The sequence below is a fragment of the Telopea speciosissima genome, chromosome 2 (assembly GCF_018873765.1).
Source record: "Telopea speciosissima isolate NSW1024214 ecotype Mountain lineage chromosome 2, Tspe_v1, whole genome shotgun sequence".
NCBI lineage: Eukaryota > Viridiplantae > Streptophyta > Magnoliopsida > Proteales > Proteaceae > Telopea > Telopea speciosissima.
The window spans coordinates 8915535-8933994 of NC_057917.1; the positions used below are offsets into that span (position 1 = coordinate 8915535).

Here is an 18460-nt window from a genome sequence, read left to right on the forward strand (position 1 = left end):
CGCATCTTTACCCCTGCTATCACAGAGCGTAGACCTTGCGGCCAGACACACAGAGGCACAAAAAAACCAACCCACCTCTCCTGAAAGTCAGAAATCCCACCCCTATTGATTCTTTTGTACATGTTCTCATTGGCCCCATTGGTCCCCCGCTGGCATAGGGCCACACTGCCTCACAGGAACCCTCCCCCATACATTTTTTTATTTTATGAAAACATATTAAAGATCTGTAATGTATGACAGGTGTCTAATGCTGCTGTTAATTAAGGAAATACTTAGAATTTTTAAGAAAATTAATGAAGCATTTTTTGGAAGCTCAGTACTTATGTTTTCATCATTTGGCCAGAACAAGAATATAGAGTCAAGACCAGAGCAAGTGCTAGATTGGCTAGGCCCATGTGCTAACTCTTCTTATTTGAGCCATGCCCAACTATTAGCCAATACAAAACGAGAGGTATTTGATTATGACCAGAATGGACACATCATTTGTGCATAAGGCACGTTTGGAACACATACACTTGTGACAATAATAATTCACCTTTTTTGTGTTATAAAACAAAATAATCTGTTCCATTATGGGTTTAATTGTCATTTCTAAACCATTTAAAAACAACAAATCATTAAACCGAATATGATCAGAATAAAATCACGTACACCCGATTAAATTGATTAAGCTGAATAAACCAATTTGGAACTAACAAAAATCAACAAACCAAATCCGTAATAAACTGTATAATTGGATACGATACAAATCAATTAGTCATTGGTTTCGATTTAGGAATTTGAAACCGATTGCTGTCGATTATAGTAGAAACCAAATCGAATCAAACCAATTTAAACCGGAAACAAATGGATTAACAACCTTACTGAGACACCAATGGATGTCAGCAAACATTGAGGTACTCTATCAAATCACCCACTAGAGGTAGACCATAGTTTGATTTGTAATCTAACCTATGAGGTTTTATCACCAATGACAGACGAAGTCCACATGTACTTATCAAATCACCCAACAGAGGTAGACCATAGTTTGATTTGTAATCTAAGCTATGAGGTTCTATCACCAATGACAGATGAAGTCCACATGTACCACCTGTTGTGAACGAATTATCATCAGCAAGGCATCACCAATCCATACTCTTGTTTCAATGTGCAGAAGGCACTCTTCCATTCTCACCCGATGTACAACATTCTACTGTGAGGAATAAAGGCCCACAGGCAAGTAGTTTAAAGTCTGTCACTTGAAGCTTCTTTTCTAAAGTTCACCCTCCCTATCAACAATGCTTTAATTTACTCTGAGGCACAAAGAACTGCGGCCGGAAAATTGATAAAAACACAACAGGTGATGAAAACCATCCAGAGATCATGACATCTTCCCCTCTCTCAATCATCAGATGGTCATATTTACAGAAACTGGTCAAGTTTTATATTTAGCCATGTGGAGTTATCAATGCCCCAAAGTTGTGGGTAAATGGAAATGGGGCTCATTGCTGGAAACCAACCATTCCATGCATCTCCTGCAAAATTGCTTTCTAAGTCCCTGCACTTTGTATTTAAATCACATATTCATACTTTGACTTTCAATGTTCTTCTTCTTGCATTTACAAGGAGAACTAGCAGCACAAGGAGTAAGAGAACTAATGATAAAACCTTCCAAAAATGGATCGCATATGAACTGCTTAGAGTGATCAATTGCCTCTCCTGCAATATTGTTATTTCATACGAATTAAATTACAATGTAGGAAGTATGGCAGATGTAGGATATACTACCTGGAGAAGAATATAGTCTATGAGCAACTGTGTTTGAAGTGAGGATAATAATCCCATCCTAATTATTTAAAATATATATATACATATATAGATACACACATGTAACTCTATTAATGCATGCCAACTTGTAGGTAGAAATTATTCAAAACATGGATGAGATGATAAGCAAATGGGCACTGATACCCCTCACCTATGAGATAATCAAGAGGAACAATCGCCAAAAATAATGCAATAAATACCAACTGACTAACGGGATAACTAATCAGGATCCTGTTAGAACTGGCAGTGCATTCTGAGAATGATATGAAGGCCTAGACTACATCCGGACAGCAAATAGAACTTTATTGTTTGGGAATTTGTACACAATCTTTGTATTTGAGGAACTTCTACTTGCTTTGCTTCAATAATGGAGGAGTTCAGAAGACACATTTAAGATGAAGTTCCATGGAGTATGTTTTTGCTGATGATTTAACTCATGGTTCGAGAACTCGGTTTCAGTACTGGTTTCACCCAGCCAAAAGACCAAGTTGGACCGAGATCTCGGCAAGTTGGTGCATTTTTTCTTTTTTAACTCGGTTGATGGTTTCGGTGGGTTTTTGACCTAGCTTGGTCATGAAAATTGGTATATAGCCTATTTTGGGCCATTTAAACACAACGACACTATCAGAGCTTGAAAAATCAAAGTTCAAATATGAGTTTGACTTAGTGGGAAACTAGGACAGACACTTATTTATGCCAGAAACCAGGGCAGACACTTATTTATGCCTAATATCATTTAAGTTAAGATATTATTCATTAATAAGCAAATATCCCCTATTTGAATCCAATAAAAATAATTAAAAAATCGAATTCCAAAAGGATAAACAGTCAACCCCCCCAGGTCAAGAACAAAAATTGAATTTTCGCGGTAGGTGCAATTTTCAACTTTTAAATGCTGGGTTTTTCTTAAATCTATAAATTCCATAAATCTTAATATGTTAAAGCATTGCTAAAAACCAAAAGTGCGGTAAGATATTCATTTGTTTTGATTTCTAAAAAAATATTTTCATTTAGGACGATTTTGACAGCATTCGTGTACACCAAATAAGGTTTGACCAAAACATAACTCCTTCAATTTAAATCAGATTTAAGCAATGATTTATTGAAACTAAGCTTTCAAACAAATTCAAGATTGGTGGCATAAATAAGTGTATATTTTGCCATAAATAAGTGTTTGTATACCAAGGTTTGCATAAATAAGTGTCTATATACCAAGGTTTCCCACCGAGATCTCACCCGAGACAATGTATTTCTCCATTTCGCCTTCAATCTCGTCTGGTTTTTTGAAAAAACCAAGATATTACCAAGATCTCGGCGAGATCTCGACGAGTTCTTGATCTATGATTTAACTTTGGTTGCCAAAACAAAAGAAAGAACAAATGCCAAGTTAGAATCATGGAGAAACGCTTTGAAAACAAAAGGTTTTAAGATAAGTTGGAGTAAAATGGAAGTTATGGACTGTAACTTCAGTAAAAATAGGAGTCAAAATTGACATGTGAGCATTGATAACAAGGAGATAACAAAAGGAGGAGAAATTAAAGAAGTTGTACAACAAATTAGATAAGGGTGGATGAAGTGTAGAGGTAGCTTTAGATTGTTGTGTGATCGATAGATTAGGATGTTGAGATGAATGAATGAGAAAATCAGAAAAGAAAAAATAAGAACTGAACACATTCAACATAATTTAGGAGTGATTCTGATAGGTGACAAGTCGGTGGAAAGTTGTTTGAGGTGGTTTGGGCATGTAAACAAAGACCATTAAGTATAACAGTAAAGATAAAAGACATGATACAGATTAAAGGAGCCATGAACAAGGGGTAGACCCAAAATGGCTTGGGGAGTAGTAAGAAAAGATACATATGGCTTTGGGTTAACAAACAACATGACTTTAAATAAAGCTGAGTGGGGAAACTAGATCTGCACAGCCAATCCTGTTTAGCTGGGATAAAGTTCAGTTGAATAGATTCACTGGCTGCTACAATAACAAAAGGTATTTCAAAAGGATAAGGAGAGGTCCCTTCTTTCTAAAACTAAGTTCACATCTTACAAGAACAATGCTCTTCCTTGGGAACCTTTACCATAACTAAAACTACAAATCATAGAACTAAATAATACAAGAAAGAAGATGGGAGGCCAAGTAACAACTTCGATAAAATATATTCCTAGAATATAAAATGTGGACTAACCGCTTCTACCAACTTCGACATCAGACGCTTCCTTTGTTGTGCAAATATTCCTTGCGCATAATTGTATAGCTCCACATCAAGATTGTTAAGTGACATTATCTGCTGGAGGACCACTTCAGGAACCTGAAGGCGTGCCTATGAGTTTCAAAAAGGGTAAATGCATCAATAAGTCCTGTTCTGCAGAGAGTTCCCAAAATTTGAACAAAAGTGCATCACATGTCAATCAAGATGCATTTGCAATGCAAAAGGATAATTTATGCAGATAAATCAGAGAAAATGAATTTATTTTAGTAGAAATAAGCCTTAGTTTGTGCTAAAATATGGGTAGGAGGTAGGAATACGAGATTTACTAGTTAGTTGAATTATGGGGTTTGTTTAGGGTTCTATTTCCATTATTACAATTCTAATTGTGGGGCTGATTTGGTTATTATAAATCCAGTCTATTTCAGACTCTTCTCTTTATTATTTTACAGAATCCTCTAATCAGTTAAGATCACCACCAAAGCAAGCTACTGGCCGGAGGAGTTTTAGGCTTTGTTTGAGTTCTATTTTGAAATTTTATTTGAATATATGTAAGAGCTATGCCCTACCAACGAAATTCAGATATAGAAGAAGCTTTTTTTTTTTAGTCAGTGGATTCACGCTTGCATCTGTGGGATTCAGGTGTGTTGACTCTTGTTGATTCGAGAGTGTTTACATGCTGAGAGGTTCAATAGTGAACCATGGTGGGCGTCCAGGTTGGGGTACTGGTGGGATTCTGCCCCCTACAGATCATGTGGGTTCCTGATGATATTTTCCTTTCTCTTTCTGCTTTTCTTCTCCATCAGTTATACAGGTCAGATCTCCCCTGTGCATGCTTATTTCTTTAAATTCTCTAAATTCGGTTTGCTATCATTAAATACTATTCTGATAGCTGTTATACTGCCCTATGCTTCTTCAGTTTCTGAATTATAGTCCTAGGTTCTGGCTTCAAGTTCTGTTTTCAAAATTCCTTCTAGTCGAATTTCAGCTTTCCTACTTGAAGTAAACGTCTTCAAAAACTCTGTTTTATGATCTAGTTTCTCAAATCTGAGTTCAGAATACTGTTCTGGTTCTATTACTGAATAGTTGTTTTTATTTCTGTTTTGAATCATTAAGTTCCAGCCGTCGATTTAAGAAATCCTACTTTAAGTCTGATTTCTAAAAATCTCAGTTTCTGAATCTGATTTGCTATTTTGTTTTCTGATATTGGTTTATTCAACCTTTTAAGCTCTTAACTGAATTCTGATTACAACCCTAATTCATCCTGCAATTCTGCAGCACTTGAGTCTTACTAGGATTCTCTCATAACATGAGATCTGTCTATTGGATCTAGATCATATTTTACAGATCTGTTCTCCCTATTAAACTAAGCTTTCAACCTGAGTTTCAGATCTACCTGAATAGTTGTATTCGACTTTTTTGAATTTCTTCTAATCTGGTGGTGTTCCTTTTCTTGCAATCTTGTCGCAAGCTAATCTCGCACTGGATTTCCTTGGTTCAGGATTAGCACAGCATTAGTTTTCCATTTCTCCAGGAAGGGGGTTGAAGTGGGTTGGTTGGGGGGGGGGGGGGGGGGCGGGAAGGCAAATGGATGATTGTGAATAGAGCAGATAAACAAAACCCGCTGTTTATTAATCAGTATTCGGCAAGGTAGTTTCTTTTGGACAGTTGACCAGTGCATTTCATTGTTCATCATAATTTGAGAGCTGAGACAATTGTTTGACAGGGAACAAGTCAGATTTTGGTCAAGGCATTAGTATGATTTTTGATGAATCTGATAACAGATGGGTGTTCATATGAGCTACTAAAGAATTCTTCCTCTAATCTGAGAATAGAAGTCAGTCGAGATATCCTTGTTCCCCTCTTTTTGGATAAATACTTGACTGAGATGCTTTAGTAGTGGACGCTACAGAATTAGTGAATATAATCTGGGTGCAGATGCACCATGAGAATTTTAATAACAACAATTTTTGTCTTTGATTAGTCTTCCTGAGTTGCACTTGCACTCTGCTTCCGTTTCCAATGATTCAAGAGAATGGTTTCAAATTTTAGAAAGAAAAGAGTTTCATCTATTTCTTAAGGTAGTTTGGGAATATAAAGGCCTCTTCTAAAGTTCCTAAGATGTTGGGATTCCAAAATTGGAGGTGGACTCATTATCAAATAGTTGGATAAGCTGGACTAAAACAGACTAGATGGTGTCAAGTTTTATTACAAAAAGAATTAGAATGAGGGAGTATTTAAAATGGATGACCAAGATAAGCCCAAAGCACTGATTTTGTTATACTGGTCAACCATAAAGATGGAGAAAATGAAGAGATGTTGATGTAGATTATTCACCTAAAGGACTTTTTTTTATTTGAAATAAGCATTGGGTTGGGTTATATACATGTTGGGCCTTCGATTCCATGGGTTTTCTATGTAATAGGCCATTTTTATGGGCCTAAAATATGAGTAATTAGGTTGCATACGGGATTGGTTGTTTTAGTTCCATAGTTTGTTTTATTTTGGTGTTTTTGTTCATAAATTGAACCGGTACAACCAGTGGTTCAATTTAAGTGATTTTAGTAGTTTTTCTTTTGAGTGTTTAGTTGGGCTGGATAAAGACTCTGTTTTGAGTCTATTTCAATTTCCTAATCAGTTTAGGTTACCTAATAGGTTAAGGATTGGGTTAGGCCTTTCCTTTTTAGTGTAGGAGTCTATTTTGGAGTCTTATATATAAGGTTATAAGGGGGGGCAAAGCATTGGACACGAAGTTTAATATTAATGAAAAGCTTTTGCTGTTCTTCTTCTTCATTAAAGATTTTTGTTTTGTGTTTGATCAAGGCTGGTGGGATCGGTGTTTGATCCGATCGTCACCTTGCGGTGGGAAGCCCGGGTGGTTTGTTGGTGGGATTGGTGTTTGATCCAATCGACACCTTGCAGTGGAAAGCCCAGATGGTTCTTCGAAGATCTACTCCATGATCTGTTTCAAGACTTAATTTTTAATCAAGTTTCAACTTCAAAAAAGCTGCTGCCAAGGAAATTCTGCAACAGTGAATTGATTCATCCCTACCCTAACCTTTCTTCTTCTAATCCTCTAAACCATCATAAACCCAAAAAATCCTTTTTTCCCCCTCTATTTAAAAACCCAAAACCCTAACCTGCACCTTGCTGCCGCTTTATTCCAGCACACTTCCCTCCATTAAAACTTAACGTAACCTTCATTGGAAGACTTCCCTACATCAACTTAGAATAACCCTACCATCAAACCCTAGGTCCCATCAAACCATGACCCTAATTTGACCAAAATCACCTATTTGACCTAGCCGAATTAGGATCTGTTCATAGCAGATCCTGGTTATTGGCTTCTAGTTGGTCTCCTACCAATCTAGCAGCATTAAAGTGGAGAGGATGAAGTGCAGCAGTGCTTCATTTGTCCTGTGTACCATGCCCATACCATTAAAAAATTGAAAGAAAAATTTCATTAAGATGGAAATAATATCATCCCTGCTTTACAATGTAGAGTGTTGAGCAACAAAGAAGTGACACAGAATTCAATTGATGAGGGAAAATCATCTAAGACGATTCAGCAATGTTCAACAGAGAACAATAACTGCACCAATGAGGAGAGAAATGGTGCAATTTTATTGCGTTAAAAAGGGAAAGGGAAGCCGGGGAAAGGAGGGGGGGTGCTTGTAGGCATCCCACAGAGATCGTCATTGTCTCATTATTTTCTTATCCAAGTCACTAGAAGGAAAACAAAAAAAAGAGTAAAAAAGAAACACTATAAGAATAATCTAGGTCTTAGACACATGCCAAGAGGCATTATCCTCAATGGATGTGTCCCACCTGGGATTGATTTCTTCCGACTCTCTTGTTCATCAGGCTAATCTATACTCTTACCCGAAAAGGATGTGATAGATTAGTTGGAGGCTAGAATATCATTTCATGGGTCACACACTGTGCATGTTTCCACTATTTAACATACAGCATGTAGGTGTGGTTAAATTATCATTCAAGTTGGGCTGGATTAGGACTCTATAAGTCTAGCCATGTTTTGAATCTATTTTCTTTGTTATTTCAGTTTCCTAATCAGTTTAAGTTGCCTAATAGGTTAAGGATTGGATTAGGCCTTTCCTTTCAGTGTAGGAGTCTATTTTTGAGTCTTTTATATAAGGTTGTAAGGTGGGCAAGTATTGAACATAATTTTGATATTCATGAAAAGCTTTAGCTGCTTTTCTTCTCCAGTGAAGATTTTTGTCTTGTGTTTGATCAAAGCTGGTGGGATTGGTGTTTGATCCAATCAACAACACCTTGCGATATGAAGCTCAGGTGGTTCGTTGGTGGGATTGGTGTTTGATCCAATCGACACCTTGCGGTGTGAAACCCGGGTGGTTCTTTTGAAGCTCTCCTTCGAGTTCTTTGAATATCTCCTTCAAGTTGTAGATAAAGATTCAATTTTTATTCAAGTTTCTCAATCAAACAAGCTACTGCCAAGGAAATTCTGCAATAACAGTGAGTTTGATTCATCCCAACCCTAATCTTTCTTCTTCTAATCCTCTAAACCGCCAAACCCTAACATTCCCCCCTTTTTGTTTTCACTTTTCCCAATACCTAAATTCTGCCCAGACCAAATCAGCCAGCAAAATCCCTCCTTTTTTGGATCGAACTCTCCTCTCACTATTAGGAAAACTCGATCCAAGTTGCTCCCTCATCTGACCATCATAAACCCTAAAAATGTATCTTTTTTCCTCTTTTCAAAAACCCGAAACCCTAACCCTAACCTTGCTGCCCATTCAAGTTTACATACCTAACTCCATCAAAACATCTCAGGACCTTCACTGATAGACTCCCCTACCTCAACTTGACATAACCCACACATCAAACCCTAACCCTAATTTCACCAAAATCCTATTTTTGACCTAGCTGATTCACCTGTTCATAACAAATCCTGGTTGATTGGCTCCTGGTTACTCTCCTACCAATCTAGGACTACATTATGCCACAAGCCACTTTCTTTCTATCCTGAAAACTTCAACAATTTTTTCATGGTAGGTTTCACATTGGGGTTCAATGATTCCCCCATTTAGGTTTATATTTCATTGTTTCGGTTTAGTTTTCACGAGTTAAGATTTTTAGTTCATGGTTTAATAATTTATGAGTTTGTGGTGTTTCCTGATTAGGTTGTTTGGCAATTCTGTCAGAGAAGGAGAAGATGGTATTTTCAAATCTGCAAAACGGATGGATTAGATGAGAATAGTCCTGGAAATGGACAGCCCAAATCCACTTGTGATAACCTTGAGAGAAAAATGGTTTTGGCACTAATAAGGACTGAAAATAAATATTCATCCTGTAACTTGTGGCGATGGGTTGTGAATCCTTGGTATCCCAACCAATGTATGCACTGAAATGGACACACAGGTCCAAAAGTGTGGAATGATTAAAACAACAGGTATTATAAGAAACTAGCAGATAACTACATTAGAAGACAAGATATATCTTCAACAACTACCTCTTAGAAAAGCTTTTATTTGATGCGAATCTCACCTCCTTTGTGAAGTTTGCTGGGTAAATGTTTTTCAAAGAAAAGGTCCGTCGATGAGATTGGGCCTTCCGTAAAGTAGAAATGCACTTTTCATAAGCTTCCATCAGTTTTCCCACCGCCATCTGATATTGCCAATGGTGGTCCCACAACAGCCACAGAATAATTAGAGGAAAAAAAAACATGTTTCTCCAACTAAGAAGAGACAGGATAAGTCTCAGTTTGTGAAAGATAAGAATTAATTTTTCAATATATTGGAAGTGATCTTACATTTTCATTTGATGTTCCCACATTTTCAGTCACAGAAATGTCCGTTGCCTTCTGGTCATTGGTGCTATTCTAACATTCAGAAAAAATCTAATGGTAATGATGGTACCATAATTCAACATTTCAAGCATTTAATTTTGAATTTTCGAACATTTCATCATCTTCTCTTGAAACAATCATCACTCACCAGAAGGTAGTTACTGTCAGGCTGGTAATTTTGAAATGATGAGTTCATGTCTGCAGCAAAAGTAGCAAGATTTATGAGTACTCATAGGTTTCTCACTACCGAAACCATCCATCTACTAAGGCGGCAAACATGACCACTACCTCTCCAGTTGATCCATCATTTGTAAGCATCTGTTGTTTCTAATGAAGAATTCACTGAAGCTTATAAAAGTCTATTCAAAAGTGCAACTAAAAATTGTCCGAAATCATCATTATTGCCTTCCCCACTACAACCATAACCTTTACCGAACAAGTTAGGCAATTTATCTAGCTTTACCGTTTCTTACATTTTCCTTGCCCCTTGTCCCCTTTTGCCAAAACACACCCTTCCCAAAATGAGATTTCCTCTGCACTTTGTTCTTTTTCTTTTTTTTTTTTAATTTGTGAGAGATAGAGATAAGATAATTAGCAAATGTTAAGGATTAATATTAGAATTAAGACCTTGAGACTAGTACAATGACTTGCATCTTAACCATTTTACTTTAAAATCAATGTTTAGGCTCCATTTGTTCGTATGTAGAAGTTTGTCGGTATAATCAGTGTTGTACTGCACCCTAATAGTCCTTATCACTTCAATGATAGGATCTGAAAAACAGACATATTATATAAGTCTACCATTACAGACTAATCCCGTAGTTTTAGAAAAGTGAAATAATCCATCCAGTTGTCACTAACAAAATAGACCAATTATTGGTTGATGAATGTTTACCCTGCCTGTTTCTAGTGCGGGTAGATATTAAATGCTTTTGATTGCTGCACACTTGGATTTTAAAAACTTACTGAGTCAGTTATCCTTGAAAAAAGACAAAAAGAAGTGTTTTGGAATTGCAAAAATGAAATGGATATTGAAAAGAAGAAATCCCTTAATCATAAGCTAGTGAGACCCGTGATGGAAATGGAAACCAGTTAAAAAGCACAAAAACCTGATACTTATTTTTAAAAAAATGGTTCATGAACAACTCTGCGGCACAGTAAAAATTCGCAGACAGGCTGGAGTATACTTCAAAGGCAAACACAACAATTGCAAGAGTGAGACTGATATAATCAAGGGCCCTTCAGTTAGTTCATTATGAATGCCTGTTTAACATTGGATTTCAGTTTCCAAAAGCAAGATTAAGTTCTTCCTCTCCATGCTGCTTTGATTAATCAGAACTATTTGCACAATCAAGTAATCAACAATTGCAAGAGTGAGATTAATATAATCTACTGCTTTCTTTTGATCTCAAAACCCCAAGTTTGGAAGCTATGGGTAGAACAACTTGCTGGCTTGATGTACGAAACGGAAACCAGGGTTCTGAATGAGACCAAGAATGTTTTCTCATTAATGAAAGAAATAGATGCTACAGTTGCTAGGGTAGTGAGCTTTCGCATTACTGGAAGATATGAGCTACTGTGATTCAAGGATGATGGTTAAAATAAGTTCAAGAGGTTCTCCAAATGAGAACAGATTTAAGGCAATTGTGAAGGCAATTTCATGGTCTTGCTCTTTGGTTGAGCTTGAGAACAGCTTGCTGGCTTGGCGTATGAAACAGAACCAGAGTTCCGAATGTTCTGAATGAGACCAAAAACAATGAATGAAACTGATACCTGTCTTGTCAGGGTACTGGATTTTGCTAATCTTCACATTACTGGAAATATGATCAACTGTGATTCAAAGATGATGGGTTAAAATAAGTTCTAACGGAACAGATTTAAGGCCATTGAGAGGGCAACTTAGGGTAGTGGGTTTTACTTCTCTTCACAATACTGAAATACGACTTACTGTAGCTGAAAGATGATGGGTTAAAATAAGTTTGAGCAGTTCTCCGAGTGAGAACAGATTTAAGGCCATTGGGAAGGCAATTTCCTAGACTTGCTCTTTCGTTGAGCAAGCTCAATCAGACTATCAAGGAAATGGAAAGCATTGATGAATTCAGTACTGCATAAGCATTATCAGAACATGACCTGAGCCAGAGACGATGATGACTCCCTCAAATAGCAGTTACCACTTACCACTAGCTTCTCTAATCTGATTTGTTTGCTCCCTCAAATAGCAGTTACCACTATGCTTGGAATAAATTGTTAAAGCAGTCACACTTTGCAAGTGGTGCACATGTCAAGAAATTGATGGTTTGCAAACTCTAACCCTTTTATAGGCATATAGAGCTAGCAATCCTCTTTTCAGTGTTTCTCTTACAACAGTCTGCACCTGTCCATTTGACTATTCTTTGAACTTAGTGCAGAAGGGACAGTTTGAGTGATGGTGGTGATGGTGATGACATGAGAAATGACAATGAAAGCGGGACCAGCAGCATTACCTGATGTGTTCTTATCTGCTTGCTCCATACTAGAGCTCAATGCTTGCAATTGGGAAATCACCTGAAGCCCAACCACATTTGCAAACATTGTGGCAGATTCTCTGTGATCCTCGGTAAGTCCAACATACAACATATTATCCAACCTCTTCTGCAATATTTACGAGAGCTTACCATTATTCTCTTTCCAAAGCAGAAATTTTCAGAAGAACCAACTCATGGCACAATATTATGTATTGTTTAAACTCCCATTCGACAATACCTTAGCAACTTCAAGCACATATTCGCCAAGAGCCTGATACTTCCTTACACAGTGCCGCACTTCATGTGATTCCGAAAAATAAGAATTATTTGTAAGTCCTGCAACCTGTTAACAATTTTGATTTGGCCAATAAAAAATCTGACACAGCCTCAAACTACCAACAGAATCTGAAGAAGAAGAAAAGAGAGAGAGAACAATAGAAGAGAATCCAACCTGCCACAATAGGATTCAGTATGACCTATGGTGGCTTAGCCTACTAAGATTCCAACATCTAATTACAATATGAAAATAAACAATAAACAACTAAGATTAATCGCTAACAAGCTAACAACTAATCTCAGATCACAATAGGGACGCTCCCCCTATCATAATCAACACATAACACATAACTAAGACTGAGAAATTCTCCCACGGTACACATCTTAACACTCCCCCTAAAGCTAGAGTATATAGATCAAAGGCTCCAGCTTGGAACATCAAGAATAAGTATTAAAAGCAGCACCAGTCTTGAACATAAATCATAGTTGTAAATGCCAGTGAGAACAAAAAACATCACTCTAGTAGCAAATCAACTCAAGCACATCAATCATCGGCAACAATAGTAGAAAAAAAAATCATATCGAACAAATCCAGCCAGCAACGAACATAATATGGTAGAGAACATCAATCCATAATCCAAAATATCATATCAGCAACAGCAACATCATAAGCCCTTCTCAAGGAAGGCAGGTAGTAAGTAGTAATTTCAATAAAGAAGACAGATAAAAGTGCAAATAACAATGCACTTATGAGCCAAATGGAGGTCACAGAGAAAATTGCAGCATAGTCACTGCAAACACTAGTAGAAGTGCAGTATAGGTTACTGTGGACCAAGTAGCAACATCAGGTTGCTGAGAACTAGGCAACATAAGGTTGTTGTTAACCAGACAGCATAAGGTTAATGTGGATTACTGATAAATTGCATTGTTGCTGAATACCACAAATAACTATCTTCATAGATAAAATTATTAAGAAGAAACGAGCAAATGAAACGAACAAAATAATAATAATCTTCATCTGATGAGTTGAGTAGATAATAATAATCTTCAATCTCTCCTCACATGTAGCATTATGCATGGACAAATAATGCAGCGGACACAATAAAGAATATTCTACCATCATATGACAGTAATAACCAGCATCACAAAGGATGAGCATCACATAAACCCCATACTCAAAAGCAGCCGCAAATAAGATCCTAATAAAATAATCTCCAATCTCCCCCTCACGGTAGCAAATAGGCACAAAATAAGGTACAAAACAAGTATACGGGTAATAAGGAGGGGCAATAATGGAAAACCAACTTAAAAATAGATAAAGAGCACGATTTAAGGAAAACAATCCACAATTTAGGTTGTCTTCTACCTTGCAAACGATAGCCAGTGATGGTAACAAGAATCCAGAACAAGGACGTCAACAGCAGAGGCGAGAGGAAGGAGGTGATGGGCTCGAATCAATTGCCGATCCCTTCTTTTAGCACCCCAAGAGAATGGAAAGGGACAACCCCATCTCTCTTGGGCAATCAGCTGTGGGAGTTGAAGCAGGATATCAGCGACCTCAAACTCGTCATGAATGATTTTGAGAGGAAGATAAACATTCCACTTTGTGGGAGGAGTTTGCGGAGCTTGAGTTCGAACTTCAATCCAAAATATCTTGCTAGCGGAAAGGAACACGGGTGTAGTTGCAGGGTTTAATCTCACCACAGGGAAGTTTTGGGTTTGCTGTTCCAGGGATTGAATCGCTCTAGGGTGATGATCCTAAGCCCAATATCGACAGTCCAGAGTCAAGGGTTCTTTGACCAGCAGAAACAAGGGTTTTCTCCCTTCGATTACAGTCCAGCGCCAAGGGTTCTTCGACCAAAGGGAACAGCAACAAACGATAGCAGGTAACATCGCCAGCACATACCACAGTACCACAGAACATAGCACTTCAAACTCCCCCATCGATAGGGGTTCAACTCGTAGAGTTCAGAAAGAGATCAAGGGCACAAACGATACCACAATATAACAGCAACAAACGATAGCAGGTAAGCATCGGAACACACGGGCAAACCCTAATTATTTTTTTTAAATATAGCTAGGGTTCATAACCTTTTTTCTTCTTCTTCTTCATGGCTCTGATACCATGTGACAGAACCTCAAACCACCAACAGAATCTGAAGAAGAGAACCAAGAGAAAGAACAATAGAAGAGCAACCAACCTGCCACGATAGGATTCAGTATGACCTATTGTGGCTTCCTCCTTTATTTATAAATCAGGCAAAGTAGAGTCTTAGTAGGCAACCTACAAAGACTCCAACACCTAATTACAATAGGAAAATAAACAATACACAACTAAGAATAATCGCTAACAACTAAACTCAGATCACGATAGGGACCCCCCCCCCCCCCATCATGATCAACACATAACACAACTATGACTGAGAAATTCTCCCATAGTACACATCTTAACAAATAGCATTGACAATTCAACCCACTATTGGGTATATACATTAGAATGTCATTCAAGTTTTCCCCCCTTTTATGCTAGATCAATCAAGTTTGGTTTTTTTAATTTTTTTTTTCTTTTTCTAAACACAATATCAAGAAATAAGTGCTAGAGGCTAGACACAGGCAACAAAATGGATATTAAATAAATTCTCAACCTGTTTTCATGAACCACCGCATTTATGTACAATTAAGAGTCACACATCAAAGACCAACTACAAATAACTGCCTTGTGAACAACGTGGAATAGGAAGAGTGATTCAACCTGGGGTTCCAAAACCCTAATTAGGTCGTGTAGAACCCAAAATAATAATATTTCCAAACACACAGAAGAGGAGAAAATCTGTAATTTCAGAATTATAAAACAAACTCTGGGCCAAGAGCTAATCCGCGTTGAATAGGACTTTTCTGGATAGAACTTGAACAAGAGGAAGCTATTTAAAAATTCAAAAAATATAAAACCATAAGTTTATCAGAAAATTTTCAAAAAATATAATAAGTTTATCAGAAGATGCACAATAGGTGTACTTCGTGGGAAATATTTCTGGAATCGCAGAAACAAAACCCTGCGTCAAACAAATTGATTGAACTCTCTTCAAGCAGCCAAATCTGTAATAACCTGGATTTTTGGGGGTATTTTTCGGAAGGGAAGAAAAATATTATTTTATTTACCTTGAGTTTTTTTTTTTTTTTGGGTTGCACTGATTAAGATGTCATTTAATTTCAAAAGCCTCAAATAACGCATAAGTTCCATATTTGTTTTAATGTGATAATTAAAAATTAAGATGTTTATATTATTTATCTTACTAATGGTACTGTGGTTGTAACAATTACCTATTATATAAATAGATATGTATAGATAACTCTTGGACCAGCCCTGAACCGACTAGATCAGACCGCCAGTACAGGTCTGGGTTGGCTTATATTATTTTTAATAGAGGGGAACCATGGATTTCGTTGGGAATAGGATAAGTTTTATATAGGATTCGGTTTAACAGCTCGCGCATGCTTAAAAGCCGTTAGCTGAAGTGGCATTTTGTGATAGTGGAGCAGGGAATGGGAATCAAAATACAGTGAACGTGAAAGTTGTTAGAAGATATTTTGGTTTAAGCATGAGAGGAAAGGTTGCTGGTTTAAGGGATTGGTTACAAAAGGCAGTGAGAGGCAGAAGGTTGGCCTTTACCCCATTAGGAATAGAGTTGAGAGGGGGAGCCGAGGGTCATAGAGAGGTAGTTCTGGTGGGCAGAGAGATAGAGAGAATGGGAGCTGCAGGTTGACACACTCGCCGCTGCTGCTACTTCCTCGCTGTAGAAGAAGGCATCGAACCTGAGCTCCACTGCTAGTCCCTGCAAGAAAGAAGTAAGAAGATATTATTTTCAACGGGAGGAGAAGGAAGGAGAGCTGCTCTCAGTTGCAGCCATCACACCTGGTCGCGTATCATCATCGATGCAACTCTCCGGAACTGAGGAAGAGGCTGCTGCAACTATCGATCTCCAGGATCGAGCAAAGGAGTTAATACTCTTCTCAAACAAAAGAGAAAGAGTAGTTGTCGCGGTGTCGCCTAGCACAGCTGCTGCAATGAAAGTCTCTACAGTCCGGATCACCTTCGCCGGAGAAGACGAACGATTGGTTAACATTTAGTCACCATGCCACCGCATGATAACCCAACCTAAGCCGTTTGCCACCTACACAGGCCGAACCAACCCAATCTGACCTTATCCTCTTTGACCAATTGAAAACCATAGTTCATGAGTCATCATAACTGACTTACAGCCCTCATATGTACTATCTAATATTATTATTGAAGTTATTATATATTTAATTAGATTTATATCATAAAGGGTAAAATGGTAATTTTCTTTTTAGCACTTGTTAGGATTTTACCCAGATCTACCGAATAGACATATTAGGGTATTCTAGAGCGTATTAGGACATAATAGGAGTTGTTAATCACCGTTAGAATCATACTAAACACTGTACACATACCTGTATTGTGGTGCCTTGTTATGCATGATAGATGTCGCACATGATGTTGGTATGAAATTCTTATTTTACGAATCCTGTAGTATCTATTTCTCGATTACATTCATGTCTTTGAATGAACATATGTATGACCAGTAAGTTATTTTAATTTTCCTGCAACTGCCTTTCTTCTTCTCATCTTCCAACCTAAGCCTACATTCTCACATTCGATACCCATAACCCTAACTCCATCTAAACCCTGTCCAGTCCAGTTCCCTCCATCAATCACCACTAAACTTCACCCACAGCAGCCTTACCATCTCCTTGACACTCGACAGCAACCACTCCTCCATCCCTCCATTAAACCCTAGAATCCCCCAACATATACTAAACCCAAAACCCTAGAATTTCCAGATCTAAGACTTCTACCCATCCATTCAACCCCAAATTCTGATCGAGTGTCCTTCCCCATCATTGGGAAACTTAACCAGAACCCTAGCCCTAAACTCCCATTAAAAACCCTAAAGCCACCTCACTTCCCTTATCCAAAAACCCAAACCTGAAACCCTAATTTCATAAAATTCAAATCTCCATCCAGATCTTACAAAACCTATACCTATAAACTCCTACAGCCCTGCCTACCTTTACCAAATAAAATTCCATTCACTTTACCTAAGCCCAACCTAATTCTGTCCAGAATTTCCAACCCTGCCCCAATCGGCCAGCAGGCTTTGAAGATTCTGATTCATCTGGCTCCTAGTAGACCTTTGTCTATCTAGGACTACATTAAATTGGTATCAGAGCCATGGATCATCATGGCAATCCAACACTACCACCCCCACCCGATCCCATGACTGCTATAATGGAACTGCTGCAGAAGCTATCTGCAGACCAGCAAGCTATGCAAGCTAAACAGGACCTCATTACTGATAAAATGACACGGTTAGAAGAACAGAGGAATACTCCTCCTTGGGACCATAGTACTAAATCTCGCGAAATCTCGGTCGAGATCTCAAATATTTCAAGTATCTCGACCTGACCGAAACGAAACAGCAGCTCGAATAAAAAAAATGCAAAAATTCGGTCGACCATCTCGCGATATCTCGAGGCAAAATCAAAATCTCGCGAGATATCGAGATTCTTTTTTCAAAAGTAGCTTTATAAATACAAAAACTCGTTAGTCTCGGTCGAAATTTCGACCGAGACTTAACAAGCTCTGGTTTTTTGGGTTTTTTTCTCCTTGTTCTTCATCCTATCGCTCCTCCTTGTTCTTCATCCTTTCACTTCTCCCATACTATGACGTGGCATTCATTTGTCCTACAGTCGGAGAACAATGCACGTCAGCTCCATCGGACTATGAGTGGGGGTCGATCCTAGACGTCGGAGCAATT

At 37.9% G+C, this 18460-nt stretch overlaps 1 protein-coding gene across 5 annotated transcripts in view; it reads right to left on the reverse strand.

The window, feature by feature from the left end:
* Window positions 1-1026: 1026 nt before the first annotated feature.
* Window positions 1027-18460, reverse strand: part of LOC122652822 (protein-tyrosine sulfotransferase-like) — a 43628-nt gene continuing 26194 nt past the window's right edge. For 2 of the 5 annotated variants that reach the window (XM_043846688.1, XM_043846687.1), the window contains exons 7-13: window positions 12583-12687; window positions 12324-12471; window positions 9989-10038; window positions 9805-9873; window positions 9540-9659; window positions 3993-4127; window positions 1027-1698 (exon numbers count right to left, since the gene is read on the reverse strand). In XM_043846688.1, coding sequence (XP_043702623.1) covers window positions 1564-1698; window positions 3993-4127; window positions 9540-9659; window positions 9805-9873; window positions 9989-10038; window positions 12324-12471; window positions 12583-12687 — 762 coding nt within the window. In that variant the 3' untranslated portion in view covers window positions 1027-1563. The remainder of the gene's footprint in view (window positions 1699-3992; window positions 4128-9539; window positions 9660-9804; window positions 9874-9988; window positions 10039-12323; window positions 12472-12582; window positions 12688-18460) is intronic. The other 3 variants (XM_043846689.1, XM_043846692.1, XM_043846691.1) reach the window with 3 other exon arrangements.